This window comes from Cynocephalus volans, chromosome 8 (assembly GCF_027409185.1).
Source record: "Cynocephalus volans isolate mCynVol1 chromosome 8, mCynVol1.pri, whole genome shotgun sequence".
NCBI lineage: Eukaryota > Metazoa > Chordata > Mammalia > Dermoptera > Cynocephalidae > Cynocephalus > Cynocephalus volans.
This window is the reverse complement of record NC_084467.1, coordinates 128,626,952-128,653,710: the sequence shown is the minus strand read 5'-3', so window position 1 is coordinate 128,653,710 and position 26,759 is coordinate 128,626,952. Positions and strand designations below refer to the sequence as shown.

At 38.9% G+C, this 26,759-nt stretch overlaps 1 protein-coding gene across 1 annotated transcript in view; it reads right to left on the bottom strand.

The window, feature by feature from the left end:
* The window catches only part of DNM3 (dynamin 3), a 483,214-nt gene that overhangs the window by 428,576 nt on the left and 27,879 nt on the right, over positions 1–26,759 (bottom strand). The window contains exon 4 of the mRNA XM_063105911.1: positions 5,689–5,762. Coding sequence (XP_062961981.1) covers positions 5,689–5,762 — 74 coding nt within the window. The remainder of the gene's footprint in view (positions 1–5,688; positions 5,763–26,759) is intronic.

The window sequence follows — 26,759 nt, the reverse complement described above, 5'->3', positions numbered from 1 at the left end:
AGCACAGTTCTCACCTGGCCTCAGCTAGAGGGGAGTGCTACAGTACAAAAGCCCAATTTTGGGGTAACTGAAGGATTGCAGAGACAGGAAGTTTTCCCTGAGGGATCAATTTCTAGTACACTGTGCATGAAAAGAGGTGGGGTGTGTGGTATGATCCTCACTGATTAACAGGAAGTAAAGAAAGAATGGTCAAGGACTTAGGCACAAGACAAAAGGTTATGAGGAAGAGGCATATGTTATAACTTCTTAAAGGAGCTCAATATGTAAGAATATTTTCCCATGTCTATACTTACCAAAAGGTCCCCACTACAAAGAAGCTCAGTAATATTCTGGTCAATAAGTCTCTTTTCTCAGTCATCCCAGTATTTGCATGATAAGTATTTATTAAATAAATTAAGAAATGCAGATGTGTAACTAACATGCCCAAGAGAATCAATTTAAAACATTTAATCAAATGTAGAAAAGATGGTTAGTTAAAAAGTTAAAATTAAAAAAGCTCTTACAACTAAAATTAAAAGGCTTTTACATGAATCAGCAAAAACGAATTTGAAAATATAATTTTTAAAAACCTACTTAAACCACAAGAACAACAAAAAATAAATATGAATACCATAACAAGCAATGCAAAAATCAAAAAAAACAAAAAACAATATATAGAAACCATCAAAAATTTTACTAAGAAATACAGAAGAAAAAAAAAAAAAAGACTAAAGGATATAGGATGGTCCCTGGATTGCAAAAAATAACATACAAGTTTTGCTGCTTTTTTGTTGTTGTTTTGCTGGGTGGTACAGGTATTAAAGCCTGGACCTTGGTGTTATCAACATCATGCTCTAACCAACTGAGCTAACTGGCCAGCAGGAAAAAAATAACAAATATTTTAAAGATATCAATAAATTCCCTAATTAATCTATAGGTTTAAAATAATTCTAGTAGCAATAGTTTCATCTTTAAAAAATTATTCTAGGCTTTTCCACACAAATAGAATTCAACCCCTTTAAAAAAATAAGTAATGAAGAGAGGAGTACAATCCTGAAAGACCAATAGTAAAGAAAATTATAAGTCCATAAAGTAAAACACTGTGGCATTGACACAATAAAACAGAAAGCTTTTCAGAACTAGATTGTGGTAGTTACAGGAATGTAATATAAGATAACAGAGTATGTTTGGGGAAAAAATTATTTCAGCAATCAAAATAAATTTCAGATAAAGAATTAAATGTTAAAAATTTGTAAAGTGTGAAAAAGAAGAAAATTGTGCTAAATATTTACTTTTCTTTAAATCTAAATGTACGGATTTCACAGCCATAAAGAGTAAAATTCTATATGGTAAAAACGATATAGCCAGAATATAAATTAGCAGAAGAGTAGAGACTTCGTCCTAGTCACTGTTGTATCTTCAGGGCCTAGAATGATGACTGCTGCATTGTAGATTTGCAAGTAGTTCACGGTTTTCAAATGATAGCACTTGAGTCCATTCCTTTGAATAAATCTTAGATTTTGTAGCATTTTTTAAAATGGTTAAAAATATCTACAATTTCTACAAGGAAGTCAGTTGGGATTCCGCTAGGGATTGCATTGAACCCAGAGATCAGTTTTCGAAGTATTGCTATCTTAACATTGTTAAATCTTCCAACCAATAAACATGGGATGTTTTTCCAAATATTTAATCTTCTCTAATTTTTTTCAGCAATAATTTATAGTTTTCAGAGTATACGTTTTGTATTTCTTTTGTTAAATTTCTTCCTAAGCAGCATATTCTTTTTGATGCTACTGTAAATGAAATTGTTTTCTTAATTTCATTTTTGGATTGTTCATTTCCAGTGTATAGAAACACAAATGATTTTGGCGTGTTGATCTTGAAACCTGCAACCTTGCTGAAATTGTTTATTAGTTCTAATAGTTCTTTTAGTGGATTCCTTAGGATTTTCTATACACATGATCATATCATCTACAAATAGAGATGATTTTATTTCTTCCTTTATGATATGGCTGCTTTTCATTTCTTTCTTTTCCCCAACTGTGCTGGCTAGAACCTCCAGTACAGCTGAATAGAAGTGATAGAATGACTCACAATTCCCCATTTCAAAATTTAATACAAAGCAAGGGCAGTGGTACTGGCAATAGAATAGACATATAGATCAATTGAATAGAATTGAGAGCCCAAAAATATACATGTGCTTGTATATTCCTGATCTTAGAGAAAAAGCATTCACTCTTTCACCATTAAGTATGATGTTAGCTGCAAGTTTTTTGTACATGCCCTTTACCATGCTGAGGAAGTTCTCCTCCATTCCTAGTTTGCTAAGAGTTTATATCATGAGTGGGTATTAGATTTTGACAAATACATCTTCTGAATCTATGAAGATGATCCTGTGATTTCTGTTTTTCACTATATTGATATGATACATTACATTAATTGATTTTCAGACCAATCTTACATTTCTGGGATAAAATAAGCTGATTCTAAAATCCACAGAGAATTTTGAGGAAACTTGGATAGCCAAAACAATACTTAAAAAGAAGAACAAAGTGGAATGACTCACAATTTCCAATTTCAAAACTTACTACAAAGCAAGGGCAGTGGTACTGGCACTAGAATAGACATACAGATCAATTGAATAGAATTGAGAGCCCAAAAATAAACCCATATATTTGTGGCCAACAAATTTTTGACAAATGTGCCAAGATCATACAATGGGGAAAGAACTGTCTTTGCAACAAATGGTGCTGGGACAACTGGATGTCCACATGCAGAAAATGAAGTTGGAAACTTACCTGATTAAAAAATTAACTCAAAATAGATTAAAGACTAAATGTAAAAGGAAAACTATAAATGTCTCAGAAGAAAACATAGAATAAACTTTTATAACCTTGGTTTTGGCAAAGGATTCTTAGATATGACACCAAAAGCATGAGCAATGAAATTGGACTTCATTAAAACTAAAAACTTTTGCCCACCCAGGGACCCAGGGCATGGAGCCAGAGACCAGAGCCCCCTCCCACAACCAGGCACACTGACAGCACCAAGGAGCATGCCAAGAACATCACCTCCATGTGGGTGGCCCACCACAACCACTACAATAACCATGGCTGCCACGAAAGCAGCTAGATGCCACAACCACTGTGCAGATGGTCTGCCAGCCACTGGAGTGCATTGACACAAGCAGAGTCACCAGCAGAGACCAAAGAAAAGAAGAGGATGTCTCTCTCCACTAAGCTCATTCCAGAGTGACAGAAGAAACATCTGCTCTATGAAAATATTGGGGGACCAGAACACACCTCTCAGCATTGGACGGATCATCTAGGCAACAAATCAACAGAGTAACCATCACTCTTTCAGAAAGAGGGAAGAAATCCAGGGTAATTAGAGGGGGGAGGGGAAGGGGAGGAGATGGGGAGAGAATGGACAAGGGGCATAAAGAATAAGTACGATTTGCAACAATACATATGCTAGTAATATTGATTTGATCAACGTATCTCAACATTGAACCCAAAAAATATGTGATTCAGTAAAAATTTTTTTAAAAATTTTTTTTACTTAAAAACTTTTGTGCTTCAAAGGACACTATCAAGAAAGTGAAAAGACAGCCTACAGAATGGGAGAAAAAGTTTGCAATTCATCTATCTTATAAGGGACTCATATCTAGAAAATATAAAGTACTGTTACAATTCAACAAAAAGGCAAATAACCCAACTAAAAATGGGCAAAGGAGATAAATAGCCATTTATCCAAACAAGATATACAAATGACCATTAAGCACATGAAAAGATGCTCAGTGTCATTAGTCATGAGGGAAATGTAAATCAAAATTACAGTGAGATACCACTTCATACCTACAAGTGTTGGAGAGAATGTGGAGAAAATGGAACCTTCATGCACTACTGGTGGGAATGTAAAATGATGCAGCTACTTTGGAAAACAAGTTTGTCAATTCCTTAAACAAAGATACAGTTACCATATGATGCAGCAATTACACTCCTGGATATATTTCCAAGAGGAATAAAATACATTTCCACACAGAAATGTGTACACGAATGTTTATAGGACCATTATTCATAAAATCCAAAGGTTTGAAACAACCCAAATGTCCCTGAGTTGATGAATGGATAAACAAAATGTGGCATATAGAAGTAAGGACATTATTGAGCCATAAAAAGGAATGAGGTTCTAATACATGCTATAATATAGATGAACCTTGAAAACATTACTCTAAGTGAAAGAAGCCAATTACAAAATACCACATATTGTATGATTCCATTCATATATAATGTCCAGAATAGGGAAATCTATAGAGACAGAATGTAGGTTAGTAGTTGCCTGGGGCTGGAGTGATGGGGGATAGATGGGAGGTAAAGAAGTGAGAGCAAAAGCGTACAGGATTTCTTTCAGGAGCAATGAAACATTTCTAAAATTGATGTGGTCATACCGGCACATATCCATAAACATACTAAAAACTACTGAATTCTGTACTTTAATTGGCTGAATTAAATGGGCATGTAAAGTATATCACAAAAAAACTGTTAAAAATTTTTAGTTTATGAGGCATAATTTCTGAAAATTTAAGAAGTGCTTAAATTTTAAGCCTTCAAAGATATTGATAGGAAAAGTAGTAAATACCCCAAAAAGAAATGGGAAAAGATAAAAATAGCGAATTCACAAGAAAAGAAATGTGATGTTTGGATGTATTGTCCCCCCAAACCTCATGTGGAAATCTGATCCCCAATGTGGCAACTGTTGGGAGCTCTTTGTGTCATGGGGGCGGATCCCTCATGAATGGATTAATGCTCTTCCTAGGAGGTTGGGTAGTGAGTTCTCGCTCTATTCGTTCCCGTGAGAGCTGGTTGTTTATAGGGCCCTGGCACCTCCCCTCTCTCTCTCTCTCTCTCTCTTGCTTCCTCTCTGCATGTGATCTGCTTCTACCCATCAGCTGCTTGCCACTTTCTGCCGTGAGTAGAAGCAGCCTGAGGCCCGTGCCAGATGCAGCTGACCCAGAATCATGAGCCCAATAAACCTCTTTTCCTTATAAATTACCCAGTCTCAAGTATTCTGTTATAGTAACACAAAAACAAACTATATAAAATTCAAACAGAAAATAAACATGAAGAAAATTCAATATCACCAGTTGCTGAAATAAAATAAAAACAAGAAATAAAAATGAAAACAAAGTATCATTTCCCAGTCAAACTATCATAGTGTTAATGAGAGGGGCAAGCACAGCACATGAGATATAGATGCAGATATAGATATGAATATAGATACATATCACATATACATACACATGCACATATTAGGTGGTTGTTGTATTTTGCGACTTAAAAAATCCCCAAATACACACACACACACACACACACACACACACACACACAGAGGAAGGAAGTATACAAGGAGTACTAGTGGTTATGCTCTACTACACAGATGGATTACAATAAGCAAACATTATTTTCTAGGCATAAAAAATAGTAAGTGTTAAAAAAAATCTATATGTAAATGAGACATTCCCTTTAATGTAATCAAAGAAATTAAAAGAGCAATGAAGAAAGGAGCATTCTGGAGAGAAATGTAGCAGCTGCCCATAGCAGAGTGATCACAAAAACGTTTCTGTTGGCACAATCCAACACTCAGGAATGGAGGTGACAGGTGCCACAGGATGTGCTCATCCATGCAGTAAACATTCTTAAACATTACCTGCTTTAGAAGTAACAAGCTGCAGCACAAGAGGTCGTCTTGTTACGATACCCGACCCTCGAGGGAGAAAGTCCCTAAAAAAATAAAAAATAATAGATTAAGGCATTAAGAAATTCTGATCACCTATAAATTTATAAGTCCCACAGTAATTCTCCCAATTCCCAACCTTTCAATGCATCACCTATTGAAAGAATGCTAGACCCAGCTTATAAAAAATCATTTGCAAAGTTAAAAAAAAGGTGGGGAGGGGGGACTCATACTGAATATTAAATTCATAATGACCTCACTGAAATAGTCTTTCATTCATCTAGCTGGAATTAATAAAAGCTTGCACTAAGTTTCTGTGTATAATCAATTCATTTTGATTTTCAGAGAATCAGCATTAATAAAAACATTTGATGCTGAAATTAATCCTTAAACTCTTTTTGATGATTAAAAAATATAGTACTCTCTCTGGCTTCCAGATCAATATTAGCACTATCAAATACTGATCATTACTAAAGGCATATTAGATTGTACCTTTTAAATATCTTGACATTTTCTTCAACAAAAGGACGTGTAAAATGTGAGATCAAATAAAAGTAAATAATATGTCTGTAGAAATTAACAGCCAAAAAAAATTGCAACTTGAATTTTGTTTGTTCTTATTCCTAACAAATGGGGGGTTAAATAAATAAAGATCATATTTAAAATGGCATGTTGAGATACACTAGGCAAATAAAACTGCAGTGAAGAAAGTACTACATAAAATTATATTTTCAATGCCACAAAAATCATTACTAATTCCATAACATCAAAGAATTCATAAACATACCTACAACAGTTTTTGAACATTTAGAATGCCTCACAAGTTTTAAAAGAATAATCACAGAATTCCACTCAAAAATAAACTTTTGATTCAATGGCAGTGGTTCTCAAAAAGTGGTTCCAGGACTAGCAGAAATTATCATAACTTCAGTGATCAGGACTCATCCTAAACCTACAGATTTATAAATATTCAAGGGAAGGTATGTAGCATCTCTACTCTTAACGAGCTCCCAGGGGAGTCTGGTGCTCATCAAAGTTTGAAACCACTGGCCTCAAGTCAGGATAAGGTACTTGACAATTCAGTCGGTGATAACAGCATACTATGAGTTTTGTAGGAAATTTCACAGAATGGGGCTTCAACACGGATGGGATTTCAATGAACAGCAGCTTATGAAATAGAAAAAGGCCAGTGAGAATGCTCCAAAAGCCAAGCCTTTTTTTGTTGTTGCACTGGCACTTTGTAATGAAGAGTTACAGAAAAAGAATTAAGCAAAATTTCCCCTACTATGACTAATTTATTTTGCAAGTGCTAGTACATATTCTGATGGAAAAAATAATACTGAACAACCTCTACACTAAGTTAAAGACGTTTTTCCTTAAATACTAGGGAGGTTTTGGTAATTGGCCACAATAATCAACCACATTGTATATTGACAAAATAAAATAAAATAAAATTAGATAAATAAATAAATAAAAACAAATGAAATAAAATTAAAAAATACTAGGGCTAATGTCCATTTAGAATGTCTCTGTATGTGACTAAAATATAGAACAGTGAAACTACGGATTTGTATTTGCTCTTAAAAAATGCCACCTGAAATAAATAGTAGTATTTATTCATCAAAAAAAAATTCACTGAGAAATTAAAAAGTGTTAGGGAGATGCTATTGGCATGGCCTCATGCCGGGTAGACACTGTGTGCACCAGAGTTTGGAATCTAATGGGAACACAGAAAACCATTAAAGAAGGGAAAAGATAAACTGCATTGGAGTTCAGAAAAAAGAGAGACCAGTATTCTCCTTATGATGTTTTGAATATATCTAAATATATATAACAAAATACCTTTTAATATTCTTCAGGAACTATAATAGAATATTTTCTAGTTGGGATGATTTCAATAAATCATTTACAACTTAATCAAAATGAGCAGAGCATCTACTCTGTGCCTATAACGAAAATGAAGAGGTTAATCTGAGAATCAAAATGAATGAAGGGAAAACAAAACTCCAGAGTAAAGACCTGGGGAGAAACTGAGCTGTGAGGAACATGAATGAGGTTTTTGTATGTTTAGATGCCAAAGAGAAACATACAGGTCTTAAATGCCTGAATAATATCACTGAATATATCAATAAAATATTTTCTTGGGGCAAAAAAAGAGGTAAAGAAGAAAGAAGGACAGAGGAAAGAAAGAAGGAAGAAAGGATGCTTAGTCATTTAATACCTTCATGTTGGGACCTGTTTCAATTCATGCTTGTGACCATATATTTATAATATAGACTTAGTAACAATTCCTTTGAACATTATTAAAGCAAAACAGAACATATCAAACATTTTAAATAGTAAATAGCTATCATGGGTTTGGCTAAAAAGTAAACCCACAGACACATGGAACAATTTTCTCTACTTTTTAAATTAAGCATTTGCATTAAGAGTAATAAATAGATTTGAGTATCCAAGCCCCTTCTTATTAAGTCATACTTACTTGCTCCCTTCTTGGCTCTCACCATTACAGCCTCCAACACATTTATTCTCACCAAAAGTCAAAAGGTTTGGTAACCAAAGCTTGCCATTTGGAAGTCTCTCCCGCTTCAAAGGAATCTCTAACGTGTGACAAAGCACTACAGAAAAATTTCTCTTTTCTGAAGAGTAGCTAATCTGGCATCCTGAGGGGACATCTCTTTCTGATGATCCAGCAAAATAGAAACCATATGCCCAGCACACTTCTGCTATGGGAGCTAAGGGAAAGAGCTCTTGAATGACAGAGAAGCTTGCTTTGAATACCAGCTCTACCACTGAATGGGCAAAATTCTATCTGAATCTCAGTTTCTTATACTATCCTACTAAACTGAGATATTCCTATGGCCCAAGTTGTATTGATCAAATGAAATGCAAGATATGGCAACACTTTTAAAACCCAAACACACTAGAAAAATGTGTTACTGTATTATTACTAATACCATATAGCCACAGCGTGCTTTCCCAGATATTGCAGTACTGCATTCTCTTACTTAAAAAAAAACTAAGTCCCTACATACAATATTTTAACATTTCATGAATGGAATTTGGAGATGAGGAGCCACAGACCTCACTTAACTGTCCTCTTGGTGTTGACCAGCTGCAATGGTTTGGAAAGCTCGGCTCTTTATCCTTACCTCCATTGACAGGGAGCCAAACAAGACACTGACACAAACAAACTTGAGTAATCCATTAGCCATTGAGAGCAATCATCCACTTGAATTTTATTATTTTCTGCACAATAGGTAGTTGGATTTCTCCCATCAGCATATCTTAGGGAAAAAATTACTAAATTAATGCAGGGAAAATAATGACTTTAGTATTAATTTGGATTTAGATTATACATTTTTAAGATTTATTGTCTAATGCATATACATAAAAAGATAATACGCATGCCATTTTCCTCCAGAATGGACCTTCAAGATAAAGAGTGAGAAGTGGAATCTGAAAACTAAGCATTATTACATTGACTTCATTCTATTTCCTGAATTCCTTATTTGTGATAGGACTGTGCAATTTTTTTAGGCAGGGAGAGTGCTTCCCTCTCAATGCCACAGAGCAGCTACAACTCAAAAGCCTTTCTTCTCTCTCAGCCCAACTTAATAAAGCATTAATCTGCACAGTCTTAGCTGGTCTGCAGGCAATAAATCAATGCTCTTTCATGATTTCCTGACTTATGGACAAAAAGAAAATGAAGGTCATGCTATGGTCTGAGAACCATCTTGATAACATTTCTTATTGGCTCTTCCAGAGATTTAGTTACCAAAAATAAATATGATCATTGCTCCACTAGGAAATGACCGATCTATGGAAGACTGAAAAAGGGAGAGCACACTTGCCATATCAACAAAGCTAAAAGGAATTTCTCCCTTGGCAGCAAGGGAGAAATGGAGATGGCTTTCTTTTTTTATTATTATTTATTTATTTATTTATTTATTTTTTACATTCTAAGATGTTGCAGAGCAGTTGAGGGGGAGGGAGAAAGGGAAAAAGAGAGGGAAATAGGATGGGAGGAGGAGGAAGGAGGAAAGGCATGGTTGAGGCACCCCCCTCATTCTGACAGAGGAGACCAGGAGGCTTCAAGCAGTGGCTTGGTTTTTGCTGAGCTGGATGCAGATGTCAGTGGGGTATGACTGAAGCCCTCAGCCCCCCCCCCACACTGCCCCAGCTCAAGAGACCAGGGCACTTCCAGTGGTGGCTCAGTGGTTGTCACTGGGCTGGTTGCAGATGTCGGGGGGGGGGGCTTGGCTAACGCCCTCAGCCTCCAACCACCCCAGCTTTGGAGCCATGTCCTTCTAGGGGGCTTCCAGTCCTTCTAGGTTTTATAGGTGTTCTTTGGTGGTAATAGACCTTTACTGGTTTGTCTCTGATCTGGGGGTATTTTATTTTTTCCTTCGGTTCTATGTCGGATTATTTGCTGTTCCCACCAATTAAACTCTGCACTGGAACTATTTGTTGTACTTTGGTTATTTCTAAAATGGGGGACTTCCTGTGGGAACCAGTACTTGAGCCCTGTGGTTGAGCTAAATTGCTGCTTTGCTGCTGAAAATCTGGGGAAGGATTTTTGTGCAGCTCAGGTTTTAACTGATGACCTTGTAAGCACTTCTGGGTCTTGCAAGGTCTGTTACAGCTGGTTTGTGTGGAAATTCTGGTCTGGGCCTGAGCCTTTTCAGCAAACTGCACCCCCTGCAGTTCTATTCTCCTGACCAGTCTCCACTGAGTGGGCCTGTACTGATTGGGGGGCAGATCAGCTGTCCTTGCTGTGCCCCATTGTTCCCCTGGTGGCCCACCTTCCCTACCCTCCACACTCCAAACACTTCTCATGGAATGGGTCATGTGCCAGTCCCTTGCAATGACTCACCAGGCTCTGAGTGATTCCTTTTTTCAGTTGTCTGTGGTGCCTCACTCCTATGTGGGTCTACGGGGACCCTGTTAGTAGTCTTGCTGGCCTGGGGGTCACCAAGGCCCTCTTCTCCTCTGCCACCTCCAAGCAACTTCATATGAAGGGCACAGCTGTGGCTTTTGCCAGCTCTCACTCCATGTGCTCACCAGGGCCAGCCTTGAAGTGGCCAGAGCTCGAAATAGTGGGAGTGATCCTTTCTTTCTCTCATCATGGTTTCTCCTGCCTTCATGAACTCTATACATCACTCTTCCTCTTCCCCTGAGCTCTAGCAGCCCCAGCTTGGCTGTCATTGCTTTTTAACAGTTGTAAATTGCTTGATTTGAGTGAGAGAGTGACACTGGGGACCATCTATTCTGCCATCTTGACTGGAAGCTCAGCCAGTGGCTTTCTTCAATATGACATAAATGATCATTAACCAGATGATCTGTTCAATAAATAAATGTTTAACATCTGCCCTTGACTGAAGATGGGAGGTATAACTCATACTCTCTTGGAAGTTAATTCATGTAGCTGATTCATTCAAAGATAAATAAATTCAGTCTTGGAGAACAACATGCAAATGACTACAATAAGCATGACGGGTACTATGATTAGGTTCCTCACAAGGTGCAGTATTGACACAGAGCAAGGAATATCTATTCTGCTAAGAGGACCTGTCAGAAACATTTTCAGAGAAGAAACATGAGGTAGGAGGCATTTCACAGAGAATCAGCGTGTGCAAAAACATGGAAGACAAAAGTGGCATAGAACATTAAAGAACTGTAAATATCAAAGAAAGGTCAGAATGAGACAGAGAAGAGTCTAGAAAAGGAAGCAGGAGCAGACCATAAAGGCCTTCACTTGTAGTTTGTGTTTGTTTGTTTTCTGTGAGAACAAGAAGACACTGAAGAGTTTTAAGTGATCAGATTTACATTTCAGAAAAAAATCACTGGAGACTATACAGAGAATGTTGGAAAAGAGAAAGATTAAAGACAGGGAGATTAGCCATTAGCCAGTCTAGGTCATTCACGGAGAAGATAATAAAAGTTAAATCCAAGGAAGTAATAGTGGAGTTGTAGAGAAGACAAATGAGGATTTAATGATTGCTTCAACATGGAATGCAGTGATAAGGAAGTGTTAGGATAAATCTCACATCTCTGGTTTGGGTAGCTGGTTGAACAGTGGTGTGGTACCACTAACCAGGACAGGAAATACACGAAGATCTGGTTATAGCTGATGTTTATATAGAGCTTACCATGTGCCAGCACCAATCTAAGTGCTTTACACTTAGGGGGTCACAAAGCTAGTAAGTGACATCTTGAACTCAAATCTAGGGAGTTTAACTCTAGCATCTATGTTCTTGACAATTAGTCTGTGCTACATTATAAACAAAATGGGGGAGGAGGATGAAGGGTCCATATTTGGACTCACTGATCTTTAGTTGCCTGGGGAATATCCAGACAGAGACAACAGTACACTGCACACAGACTGGACAGCATGAACTCAGGATAAAAGTCCTGTCAGGAGACCATAATTTGACAACCTTCAACAGAGCAGGTAGTTGAAGCCAAAAAATATATAGATGAGTAGGAAAGGAGTGGAAAAGAGTAATGAATATGGACTCCCCAAAACACCAACCTAAGTGTTAACGGCACCTGAAAGGAGTGGAACTAACTGAGAGATAGGGAAAGGGCCCCCAGAGAGGTAAGCCAACTACAAAAACTCAAAATTCGGGCCGGCCCATGTCTCACTCGGGAGAGCGTGGTGCTGACAACACCAAGTCAAGGGTTAAGATCCCCTTACCGGTCATCTTTAAAAAAAAAAACAACTCAAAAGTCACTCTAACTCAAACATCTCTGCTTAGATATCTTGAACCCATCTCTACAACTCAATTCATTATCATCTATCCAACATGTTGCTCCTCCTTCATTCCCAACCATAACCCACATCATCAGCATCCATATGTCAGTCAGGACAGGCACCTGGGAATCCTTATTCCTCACTCTTCCTCCCTCTTCACACTGCAAATTGGTCACCAAGTCCTGCTGACTCTGCCTTCTTGATATATCTTAAATTCATCCTTTCTTCTCTATTTAAATTCCCACTCCAGGTGCCACCAACTCTCATATAGACTGCTACAATAATCTCACAATTATTTTCCTGCACCCAACTTGAGCACCCTCTGATGGAGTTTGGATGTGTTGTCCCCTCCTCTGAAACTCATGTAAAATTTGATCTCCAATGTGGCAGTGTTGGAAGCTGATTGAGGCATGGGGGCGGATCCCTCATGAATGGATTAACGCTCTCCCTAGGGGAGGAGGGGTAGTGAGTGAGTTCTCACTCTATTCGTTCCCAGGAGAGCTTGTTGTATATAGGACCCTGGCACCTCCTCTCTCTCTCTCTCTCTCTTTCTTCCTCTCTCACCATGTGATCTGCTTGTACCTGCCAGCTGCCTGCCACTCTTCCGCCATGAGTAGAAGCAGCCTGAGGCCTGTACCAGATGCAGCTGTCCCAGAATCGTAAGCCAAATAAACCTCTGTTCTTTATAAATTACCCAGTCTCAGGTAGTTCTGTTATAGCAACACAAAATGGACTAAAACACCCTCCAATCCAACTTCAACAGTGACATACGTCCCATCACAACATTTCCAGACTTTAAATCATTAAATGACTCCCCATTGTCTTTAGCATGAAATTCAAATCTTACTATAACATACAAAAGCTTTTATTTCTCAACACTCCCACAGAGAAACCCTACATCAGAGGCACAGGGTTCCTTACAATCTACTTAACCCTTTATTTCAACAAATATGCATTACATGCCTACTTCATGCAAACGCAGCTTTAGGCACTAGAGATATAATCGTAAACAAGGCAGAAAAAAGCCCTACCCTGTAGAGGAAGTCTCTATGCGCAGCTGCAATCTCAGGCTGGGTATTCCAGCACATCCACAACCCCTCACAGGATATCTTTTCCCGACTTCTCCCTCTAGCCAGCTCCTACTTAATCATCAACACTCAGGTCCATGTCATCTTCTCTAGGAGCCTTCTCTGAGATCCCCCTGTATATGCCTCTATCTAAGGCTCTCAACACACACTTGTCACACTGATCTATTTACATGTCTGCTCCCTCACACCTATGTGTTCTCCCGGTGCCTCCTTCAACGTCCAGGTATTAAATATTTTTAACACTTTTTACCTACCCTTTCATTGCTCCGTATATTCTTAACATGGAGGGGAAACATTCCCATGTTCTAATTCCCCAACTGGCAGACAGCTAAGTGGCATTATATGGACTGAAAGAACAAGCAAGATGTCTTTGAATTTACAAATAATTTGCCAAGGTCATTTAAATTAACATTTTTACTACAAACATTTAGACCCAAAAGTATTCACCGAAGTACAAGATACAGGTGGGCCAATACTACTGATTCTGTCTAAAGACATGGAATGGAATTTGAAGGAAATAAATTTGTAAAAAATTTAGGAACAAATACACTTTTAAAAATTAGCCTTTAAAAACAAAGAATTTCTAAAAAAAAAAAAAAAAAAAACAACTGAACTTTGAAGTATAATTTTCTGTGCTCCAAAATAATCTCTATAGGATTACTATCTCACAATACTTAAAAATAATAATCTAACAGAGAGAGAGAGAGAGAGATAAAGAGGAAAGGGGAAAAAAGAGAAAAGGAAAGGAAGGCAGATAGAGAGAGACACAGACAGAGAGACAGATCAACAGGTCACTATCGAATACTGCCCATAGCTTGCCCCAAGAAGCACTGAGGTCATGGATTTGATTCCCTACCCTGAACACAATGGCACTGTTAAATGGCTCTGTGTTTGTGTGCCCTAGTCCCAGAGTTTTGCCAACCCTTACAATGCCACTTTAATTGCTGAAGGAAGTAATTATGCCAAAATCTACATATTTAATTAGGAATTTTCCAGTGTAATTTCCTTTTTTCCCCTAAGTTATTAGCACACATTAATATTAGCACATACAGTTTTGTAAAAGATCAAATTTTGCTGCTATCAGTTACTCTATAATTTGAAGAATTCAATAACACCATCATTTTGTTTGAAAAATATATTATTTACAAATCCAATTTCAAGAGATGTAATGCTTTCATGTATTTTTAACATCTAAGGAATTTCAATATTTATCTTTTATTCACAAAACAAAATTTCTATGCAATATATTTTCATTAAATCCAATTAATAGATAATTAATGGTTCCCACTGTAACATTTAGAATGCAAAAATTTCTGAATCAGAGATTCATAAACTGAATGAAGAAGTCAGTTCTCATTTTACACATATTAGGAACTCTCCTCAACAGGAAACACTCTCAAAAGCTTAATGCTTTCATATTTAATCAATTTTATTTGCTTATTCACAAAGTCAGTTTGTTCAAGAATTTAAAGCACCAGATTAACGAATCCTGGCACAAAATAGAGGCACCTAGCTTTCACTTTATTCCAAATTACAGATTATACCTTACCCTGGTTAATTGCCATGAAAATGAATGGCAAAAGAGATTACTAAAAAGACTGCTAGTTGCCTATCCAATATCCATTTTCCCTTTCTTTCTTATTAACAGGATTCTGATTTTGTTGGGAATGGCAATATGCCCAACTTTAAGAGATAAATCAACTTGCATTTCTCAGCCTCCCTTGCAAATGGAAATTTAGTCCACATGACTAAATTCTAGCCAGGAAGATGTGATTAGAGGCTGTTGAGAGACATCAGGATAGTTCCTTTAAAAGGGTCTGATTCAGCTGATTGTGTACCTTTTGTCCTTCTTCTTCCTTCTTCTCCCTGTCAGTTATACAGATAGCAGAACTGCAGCAACCATCGTAACACCACAGGGCAATTCTGCAGATGGAAGCTGTGTGCTAAAGATGGCAGATAAAAAAGACAAAGAGCCTAGGGCAGCAATGACATTATGAATCACTGGAACCAGCCTTGTACTATCTAAGACAGAGAGAGAAAGAAAGAGAAAAAGAGACAGACAGACAGACTATGCTTTAGGCCAGTGTTTCTCAACCTTCTTTCTATTTTTGTCTCTCTAAGGAGGCTTATTTGATACTTTTCCCCGTTAAATTTTTCCCTTATTAAATTTAATATCATAGATATACTATATATTATTATATATTATTATCATAGATATACTATATATTATTTCCATGAAGCCCACACATGAATCTCAGACATTTGTATAGTAATCGGACACTGCAAGGGCTAAGAAGACCAAACCAGCCAGTGAGCGAAGCAAGGGCAAGAGAGCACTTACCCCATGACAAGGGCAGGACTGGTCTAGGCAGCCCACTGCAACCCTTCCCCTACTTCGGATGTAGGAATGGGGCCCCATTACTCTCCTTTGTCCTGAATGTCTATTACCAGTTCCTTGGAAGGGGGCTAGAAGGGAAGAGCATGGATAAAAGTAGAGTGATCATCTAGCCAATACTATGCTCTTTTGTTGTCACTTTTTCTAAGACACTGGAAGAAAAATGAGATATTTAATTGAAAGCCAAAAAAGTATAGGTTGGTTTCTCTACTAAAACAGAACAGAGCACCACAGCCACACCTTGTTTGTTTAAAAAGAATTTGGATCTAATTTTCCCCGTTAATCAGGAGGGATTTAGGTGGATCCTTGGATCCAGCTCTTCTCTTACTCTCTAGAGCTTCATCCACTATTACCCCATGCAAACTTTTTATTCCTAGAACATCTGGTTCCCAAGTGATTTCACACTAATTTCAGGATTCTGTGTTGACTCCTCTACCACAGAAGCCCTTCTCCAATGCTGCTTTCTTTACCCAACTCATCCTTAAAGATAGAATGTTGGCACAGTCTCCTGTGGAAGGCATTTCCCGATGTGCCAGCATACTTAGCTGCTCCTTCTCTCCCAAAGTACCATGAGCCCCAGTCACATCCCTTCCCCTGGATAAGTTCCCTTAGGACAGGACCATCATGTTCATTTCTGTAAGGCCAGGGTTTGGCACAGCGCCTAGCAAAAAGAAGGTGCTCAGTGCTGACTTGGTGAACAAATAAAGTCAGTACACTAGGAATTAAAACTGTGAATTTATTGGGAAGATAAACTTTATAGGGTAATTTTTTTTTAACTTTTATTTTGTTGATATACATTGTGGTTGATTATTGTTGCCCCTTACCAAAACCTCCCTCCCTCCTCCCTCTCTTCCCTCCCCCCCAACAATGTCCTTTCTGTTTGCTTGTCGTATCAACTTCAAGTAATTGTGGTTGTTATATCTTCTCCCTGCCCCTTGGTTTGTGTGTGTGTGTGTGTGTGTGTGTGTGTGTGTGTGTGTGTGTGTGTGTGTGTGTGTGTGTGTGTGTGTGTGTGTGTGTGTGAATTTATATATTAATTTTTAGCTCCCACCAATAAGTGAGAACATGTGGTATTTCTCTTTCTGTGCCTGACTCGTTCCACTTAATATAATTCTCTCAAGGTCCATCCATGTTGTTGCAAATGGCAGTATTTCATTCGTTTTTATAGCTGAGTAGTATTCCATTGTGTAGATGTACCACATTTTCCGTATCCACTCATCTGATGATGGGCATTTGGGCTGGTTCCAACTCTTGGCTATTGTAAAGAGTGCTGCAATGAACATTGGGGAACAGGTATACCTTCGACTTGATGATTTCCATTCCTCTGGGTATATTCCCAGCAGTGGGATAGCTGGGTCGTATGGTAGCTCTATCTGCAATTGTTTGAGGAACCTCCATACCATTTTCCATAGAGGCTGCACCATTTTGCAGTCCCACCAACAATGTTATGAGAGTTCCTTTTTCTCTGCAACCTCGCCAGAATTTATCGTTCAGAGTCTTTTGGATTTTAGCCATCCTAACTGGGGTTAGATGGTATCTCAGTCTGGTTTTGATTTGCATTTCCCAGATGCTGAGTGATGTTGAGCATTTTTTCATATGTCTGTTGGCCATTTGTATATCTTCCTTAGAGAAATGCCTACTTAGCTCTTTTGCCCATTTTTTAATTGGGTTGCTTGTTTTTTTCTTGTAAAGTTGTTTGAGTTCCTTAAGTATTCTGGATATTAATCCTTTGTCAGATGTATATTTTGCAAATATTTTCTCCCACTCTGTTGGTTGTCTTTTAACTCTGTTAATTGTTTCTTTTGCTGTGCAGAAGCTTTTTAGTTTGATATAATCCCATTTGTTTATTTTTCCTTTGGTTGCCCGTGCTTTTGGGGTCGTATTCATGAAGTCTGTGTCCAGCCCTATTTCCTGAAGTGTTTCTCCTATGTTTTCTTTAAGAAGTTTTATTGTTTTAGGGTGTATATTTAAATCCTTAATCCATGTTGAGTTGATTTTAGTATATGGTGAGAGGTATGGGTCTAGTTTCATTCTCCTGCATATGGATATCCAGTTATCCCAGCACCATTTGCTGAAGAGGCAGTCCCTTCCCCAGTGAATAGGCTTGGTGCCTTTGTCAAAGATCAGATGGCAGTAAGTGTGTGGGTAGATTTCTGGATTCTCTATTCCATTCCATTGATCAGTGTGTCTGTTTTTATGCCAGTACCATACTGTTTTGGTTATTATAGCTTTGTAGTATAGCTTAAAGTCAAGTAGTGTTATGCCTCCAGCTTTATTTTTTTTGCTCAGCATTGCTTTGGCTATGCGTGGTCTTTTATTATTCCATATAAATGTCTGGATAGTTCTTTCCGTTTCTGAGAAAAATGTCTTTGGAATTTTGATGGGGATTGCATTGAATTTGTATATCACTTTGGGTACTATGGACATTTTCACTATGTTGATTCTTCCAATGCAAGAGCATGGGATATCTTTCCATCTTCTTGTATCCTCTCTAATTTCTCTCAGCAGTGGTTTGTAGTTCTCGTTATAGAGATTTTTCACCTCCTTGGTTAACTCAATTCCTAAGTATTTTATTTTTTTGGTGGCTATTGTAAATGGGCAGGCTTTCTTGATTTCTCGTTCTGCATGTTCACTATTGGAGAAAAGAAATGCTACTGATTTTTGTGTGTTGATTTTGTATCCTGCTACTGTGCTGAAATCATTTATCAATTCCAACAGTTTTTTTGTAGAGGCTTTAGGCTGTTCGATATATAGGATCATGTCATCTGCAAACAGGGACAGTTTGACTTCATCTTTTCCAATCTGGATACCCTTTATTTCCTTCTCTTCTCTGATTGCTCTGGCTAGTACTTCCAACACTATGTTGAATAGGAGTGGTGAGAGTGGGCATCCTTGTCTAGTTCCTGTTCTTAAAGGAAAAGCTTTCAGCTTTTCCCCATTCAGGATGATATTGGCAGTGGGTTTGTCATATATGGCTTTAATTATGTTGAGATACTTTCCCTCTATACCTAACTTATAGGGGGTCTTTGTCATGAATGAGTGCTGAACTTTATCAAATGCTTTTTCAGCATCTATGGAGATGATCATATGGTCCTTGTGTTTGACTTTATTAATATGGTGTATCACATTTATTGATTTGTGTATGTTGAACCAACCTTTTATCCCTGGGATGAATCACACTTGATCGTGGTGAATAATTTTACGTATGTGTTGCTGTATTCTGTTTGCTAGTATTTTAGTGAGGATTTTTGCATCTATATTCATCAAGGATATCGGCCTATAGTTTTCTTTTTTGGTTATATCTTTACCTGGTTTTGGTATCAGGATGATGTTTGCTTCATAGAATGAGTTTGGGAGATTTGCATCTGTGTCAAACTTTTGGAATAGTTTGTAAAGAGTCGGTGTCAATTCCTCTTTGAATGTTTGGTAAAATTCTGCTGTGAATCCATCTGGTCCTGGGCTTTTCTTTGTTGGGAGCCTTCTGATAACAGCTTCAATCTCCTTTATTGTTATTGGTCTGTTCAAATTTTCTACGTCTTCATGGTTCAGTTTTGGGAACTTGTGTGTGTCCAGAAATTTATCCATTTCCCCCAGATTTTCAAATTTGTTGGCATATAGTTGTTTATAGTAGTCTCAAATGATTCCTTGTATTTCAGATGAATCAGTTGTAATATCGCCTTTTTCATTTCTAATTTTTGTTATTTGAGTCTTCTCTCTTCTTTTTTTTGTTAGCCATGCTAATGGTTTGTCAATTTTATTTATCTTTTCAAAAAACCAACTTTTTGATTCATTGATCTTTTGTATTGTTTTTTGGGTTTCAATTTCATTCAGTTCTGCTCTGATCTTAATGATTTCTTTCCATCTGCTAACTTTAGGTTTGGATTGTTCTTGTTTTTCTAGTTCTTTAAGGTGAAGTGTTAGGTTGTTCACTTGCCATCTTTCCATTCTTCTGAGGTGAGCATTTAATGCAATAAATTTCCCCCTTAATATTGCTTTTGCAGTATCCCACAGGTTTTGGTATGATGTATCATTGTTTTCATTAGTTTCAAGAAATTTTTTGATGTCCTGCTTGATTTCTTCTTGGACCCATATGTCATTAAGTAGAATGCTGTTTAATTTCCATGTGTTTGTATAGTTTCCAGAGTTTCATTTGTTATTAATTTCTAGTTTTAATCCATTGTGGTCTGAGAAAATACATGAAATAATTCCAATTGTTTTGAATTTATTGAGACTTGATTTGTGACCTAATATGTGATCTATCCTGGAGAATGATCCATGTGCTGATGAGAAGAATGAATATTCTGAGGTTGTTGGATGGAATGTTCTGTAGATATCTGCCAACTCCAATTGGTCTAGAGTATTGTTTAGATCTTGTGTTTCTCTACTGATTCTTTGCCTAGAGGATCTGTCTAATACTGACAGTCGGGTGTTCAGGTCCCCTGCTATTATGGTATTAGTGTCTATTTCCTTCTTTAGGTCTAATAGAATTTGTTTTATAAATCTGGCTGCTCTGACATTGGGTGCATACATATTTATGATTGTTATGTCTTCTTAATGGATCAGTCCTTTTATCATTAAGTAGTGTCCCTCATTGTTTCTTTTTATGGTTTTTAGTTTGAAGTCTATTTTGTCAGATATGAGAATAGCTACTCCAGCTCGTTTTTCTTTTCTGTTTGCATGGTAAATCTTTTTCCACCCTTTCACTCTTAGTCTATGTGAGTCTTTATGGGTGAGGTGGGTCTCTTGTAGGCAGCATGTAGTTGGGTCCTCCTTTTTGATCCAGTCAGCCAGTCTGTGTCTTTTGATTGGGGAATTTAAGCCTTTTACATTAGGAGTTGTTATTGAAAGGTGTTGATTTATTCCTAGCATTTTATTGGTTGTTTGGTTGTCTTAGGTGTCTTTTGTTCCTTGCTTTCTGATTTACTGTTTGGTTTCTGTGTTTGTTGGTTCCTTAGGTTGTAGATAGCATTTTCGTTTCTTTGTTTTCTCTTCATGAATGCCATTTTTATTATACTAGTGGGTTTTGATTTGTCTTGGGTTTTTATGGCAATGGTAGTTATTTTTCAGGAACCAAACCCAGTACTCCCTTGAGGATTTCTTGTAAGGGTGGTCGTGTGGTAGTGAACTCCCGCAGTTTTTGTTTGTCTGAGAAATATACTATTTGCCCCTCATTTCGGAAGGATAGCCTTGCAGGGTAGAGTATTCTTGGCTGGCAATCTTTGTCTTTTAGTATTTTGAATATATCATCCCATTCCTTTCTAGCTTTTAGGGTTTGTGATGAAAAGTCTGATGTTAGCCTGATTGGGGCTCCCTTATAGGTGATTTGACGCTTCTCTCTTGCAGCTTTTAAGATTCTCTCTTTGTCTCTGAGTTTTGTCAAATTGATTACAACATGTCTTGGAGAGGGCCTTTTTGGGTTGAATACGTTTGGAGATCGTTGAGCTTCCTGGATCTGAAGATCTGTGATTTTTCCTATACCTGGGAAGTTTTCTGCCACTATTTTGTTGAATATGTTTTCAATGCAATCTGTTTTCCTCCCTTTCTGGGATACCCATGACTCGGATATTTGAGCTCTTAAGGTTGTCTGATATCTCTCTCAGATTTTCTTCAATGTCTTTGATTCTTTTTTCTTTTTTTTTTTTTTTTTTGTCTGCTTGTGTTATTTCAAACAGCCCATCTTCAAGTTCAGAGGTTCTCTCTTCAACTTCCACAAGCCTGCTGGTTAAACTCTCCATTGTGTTTTTTATTTCGCTGAATAACTTCTTCAGTTCAGCAAGTTCTGCTACATTTTTTTTCAGGACATTGATTTCCTTGTACATTTCCTCTTTCAGATCCTGTATACTTTTCCCCATTTCATCATGATGTCTAGCTGAGTTTTCTTATATCTCATGCAGTTTCCTTAGAATTATCACTCGAAATTCCTTGTTAGTCATTTCAAAAGCTTCTTGTTCTATAGGATCTAGAGTTTGAGATTTATTAACTTTTGGTGGTGTACTTTCTTGATTTTTTGTATTTCTGGTATCTTTTTTTGATGTTTATTCATTGTGGCAGGGGGTTTCACAGTCCACCAGTTTGAGACTATTGACTAACTAAGATGTTGCTATGGTTGCCAATTTGGTATGGCTCCCTCCGTGACTGCTCAGTTGGCCTCTAGTGCCTTGTGTGTGTGGTTGCCTCGGGTCTTGGGCCTCTCCGGGGAGCCACCTCTCTGGTCAGCTTGGACTCTGCTGGGCTGCTGGATCACAGGGCAGTACCACAGGGTGTGTGGTCTCTGCTGAGCTTCCACTTCCCGTGCAGGACTTCTCCCTGTTCCGTGCGCTCCGGCCCGGGCTGTTAGATCTCACAGTGGCAACCCCACAGGGTGTGTGGTTTCTGTCAAGTCTCTGCCTCCCTAGCCGGGCATCTCCCCAGCTCTGTGCGCACTGGGCTGGGCTGGGATGTGCCTTCTGCAGCCCTCATCTATCAGCTGGGCCTTCAAGACCCTGCTCAGCACCACCTCGCCCAGGAAGTCTACCAGGTTTCTGCTAGGCGCAGACAACCGGTCGCTCTGGGTGCCTTTGTAGCACTGTGTAGATCTTTCTCGGGACTTATCACCTTCCTCCTGGTATCGCGGTTATTTGTGTACTTGTCTTATCTCCCACACCAGAGTGTGAGCTCCTCGGGGGAGGAGCCCCCAGCCGATGGTTCACCTTTGAATCCCCCCGGCGCAGACCGAGTCCGGTGCCCACCCGCAGTCAGCTCTCCGGCAGGTTCAAGCGAATTCGGGAACTCTCCAACCACACTATTCCTAACCAGAAATTGGTTAGGTGTTTTTCTGAACTGGTGGCCGCAGAGATGGTATCTGCCTCCCAGTAACAGGAAGTTTACCGGGGGCCGGAGCCCAGGGTGCGGTGGAGTGACAGTTGGCCCAGCCCATACTTCCTTGCCCTCCCGACGCTGGCCGGGGACGCCCCACGCCACCAGCCCCAACAGAGAACTGTGGAGGGAGTGGGGGGGAGGCCGGCCCACAGGCCCCGGGAAGCCCCGTTCTGGGGCAAGCAAGTGGGAAGGCTCAGTGAGGAGCCAAGCCGGGTGAGGAGGACAGGCTTGGCCGAGCCGGGCCGGAGCCACCACCACCTGAGGAAATGGAGGCAGCCCCAGGGCCAGTGAGTGGCCCGGTGGGGCAGGCGGATGCCGGGTGGGCGTCCACCCCCCGAGCAGGGCCGGACCAGGGGTCACTCACAGGGCTGTGCCGGGTCGGGCGCCTCCCTCTCTGCCTCTGCATCGTCACCGTCCCCGTTCTCGGCCGCCACCGCCTCGGGCTGCTCACTTGGTCCCGCGGTGCGGCTCGGGCGCTCCCAGGAATCTTCTTTGTTGCCGTCCTGAAACCTCGAATCCTGAGTAGGGCAGCTGGCCGCCTTCAGCGCAGCCCCAGCCTCCGGGATCCTGGCTGCGTCAACAGCAGCCCTGGCGCCGTGTTCCCTGTTTAGAGAATCGCTTTTGCAGCTAAGAAACAGTTCTTTTCCTGCTCCATACTTCAAAGTTGTTGCCTGTAAATGAGGCAGCCTCTCCTACCGAGGACAAAGTGGTGGTCAGTCCCCACAACTGGCCACCAGCAGCGGTCCTCCCTTAAGAGACGGCAAGAGGAAGGTCCACAAGTTTCCTGGCTGCCTAAGGCCCGGTGGCCGCCTTTTCCACCTCAGCTACTCTGCGCCAACCACCGCAGCCACCGCCATCTTAGGATCCCTGGGGTAATTTTTTAAAAAATTATAATTCAGGATAGAAGTATCAAGTATTTGATCTATTATTTTCTCACCTAAAAAGTATTTTTTCTTTGTCTACTTAATTGATATTTTTATGATTCTGCATCAAGAACTTGGAAATTTTAAAGATCAAGGGAGTAAAGAAGAAGGAAAAAGCATTCACTTCATATCTAATGAATGATATATACATGCATACATATATTTGTAGTATAGATAGATAGATAGACACACATTATAAGCATTTAGCTATTTCTCTCTTAAAAGTTACTCCTGAGGGCCGGCCCCGTGGCTCACTCGGGAGAGTGCAGCACTGGTAACGCTGAGGCCGCGGGTTCAGATCCTGTACAGGGATGGCCGGTGTGCTCACTGGCTGAGCGCAGTGCAGACCACACTGTGCTGAGGGTTGCGATCCCCTTACCAGTCAAAAAAAAAAAAAAAAAGTTACTCCTGAAACTAGATTCTCAGTTAAAATTTAGGGAAAATATTTTTAATAGCTTTAAGTGCTAAAGTGTACTAATACTAGATAATGGAAGCACATACAGAATAACAGAGTTCAATAAATTCTTGCTTACTACTCAATAAATTCTACTGACTAAAAAAGGCATATTAATGAGTAAACTTGAGAGTTACTTTCTCTATCTACACTTCTCTGAGTACACCCATTAGACTATATTACTCATTTGTATATATCAAGAATAATATGTAAACTAAATGTCCATTAACAATCAGTAAACTGCTAGTGTGTGACTAAGGTGACAATTCTGTGTACAGTCCGAACAACCTATTGTTCCAACCTGACTGGTGACTTCCTTCTTTACTTACAGCACCTTAGCTTAGAACACCTCTAAGCATCATTTGCCTCAGCAGCAGTTTTTCTCTTTCTCCTAAGACCTAACAGCACACATTAAAAACAAGCACACAAACTTTTGAAAATTTAAGACGTCTGAAGGAGAGTAGTCCATTAGGTTGAAGATAGAGCAATCAGGACTGGCAAGATCTACTAATAAATCCATGGCCATTAGTATTTAAGACAGTATTTAACATAAGAAACTGAGAACAGACAGATATTAATGGAACAATCATACTCAAATCTGAATTTCTTTAAATACTTCGTTTTAAGGCAGATAGCATGGTGGTTTAGAGCACAGATTCTAACACTAAAGTACCTGGGTTTGAATTTAGGATCCACTACTTATGGCTCAGTTGTCTCATCTGTAAATCGCAGGTCAGACGAAGGAATAATACAATCCTTCATCTGCTGGTGGCCAGATGTGATATGCAACTCAGACTTTTTCAGATTTTAGAAAGGCAAAAAATGATGCATAAAACTTATACTGCATATCACTCCCAGCCGAGTCTGAAGCAGCACCCTGGAATCAAATACACTACTATTCCTGTAGCAAAACAAATGAATACTCACTAAAAGAGATAAACACAAACTATAAGCAGTTTCATGTCCCTGAGGTCAAATTTGCCAGTAAATGAGTTTAGGTCAATACAAATTTTGCTTAATGAGTTACGAAAGCAATATTTTGTTTCCAGAGCATTTTGCATTTCAAACTTGTAGACAAGAAAACCGAAGTGCTTATAGTAATACCTAGCACATAGTAAGTAGTCAAAAGATGTTAGCTGCTATCATCATGATCGTCATTAATATTATCATTATCATCAGCATCATTATCATTATTTTTAGAAGTAGTAAGCTATCCTCAAATTCATGTAGAAATCATTTACCCAAATTTGTTTCTGAAGCTAATATATCTCATGTCAACAAGTAGTGATTATCTCTTGCTAGCCATAGGCATAAGCTTAAGGAAAGCCCAGCGAGTTTGTCACACTGTATCTAGATTTTTGGGTGGAGTAAACAGGAAAATAAATCAAAATAAACACCTATAATTTTAACCTTTTCATCTGCTTCTTTCAAAGTCATTAGCTACCTAAAGACTTCATTCTCTAAGAGCTCTCACTATTGTTCTAATGTTTTCCATGAGAAAAGGTTAATGCAAAACATGGAATGAACATTTAAACCAACAAAAGAATCAACACACATTCCAACCACAGTGTGCTCAATTCAAATATGAAATGAAATGAACCCCCTGGCATCCAGAGTATTCCACAAGCGTGTGGCAAGTGTTATTTCTAGCCACTTAAAAGCACCAGTGAAAAGAGCTCAAATACTTAGAGAAGAAAATATCTTCATTCCCATGAGGAGAGGCATTTATTAGCACTTAATGACCCTCTTTCATTGCCTTTCCACTGACGCATCTCTAATTGTTCCAATTATAATTTCAAGTAACAAAACCAATAATGGTAAAAGTCTATAGTTCAGTGTGTGCATTGTGAAAAGAGGTCTTTAACAGCACAAACCACATACAAAAGTATATGACAACAGGGGATCTGTGCAGGCAATATAATAATAGAGAGAGAGGAGTTGGCATGGAAAGAGCACTGGTCAAGAAACCAGCTTAGGTTCCAGCTGTGACCTCACCATGTCATTTAATCTATAAGATACTCAGTGTCTACATCTTTAAAATGTGAGGACTGAATGAGTATCTTCTATTGCTTTTACTAATTCTAATATTCTATCAGTCTCTGATGCTAGAAGTCAATCTAGAAAGATACACAGAATGTGATCCCACCTCTGGCTTTCTAAGCAATCTTAAGGCTTCCTGTATTCACTTCCATAATTGGGGATGTGTATTAGTCTTTTTTGTGTTGCTATAACAGAATACCTGAGACTGTGTAATTTATAAAGAACAGAAGTTTATTTGGCTTACAATTCTGGGACAGCTGCCTCTGGCATGGGCCTCAGGCTGCTTCTGTCTACTCATGGCCGAAAACAGCAGCCAGTGGCAGGTACAAGCATATCACATGGTGAGAGGAAACAAGAGAGAGAGAGAGAGAGAAGAGAGGTGCCAGGGCCTTTTAAACAACCAGCTCTCATGGGAACGAATAGAGCGAAATCTCACTCGGACCCCCACCCCCAGGGAGAGCATTAATCCATTCATGAGGGATCCACCCCCATGACTAAAACAGCTTCCTGCACTGCCACATTGGGGATT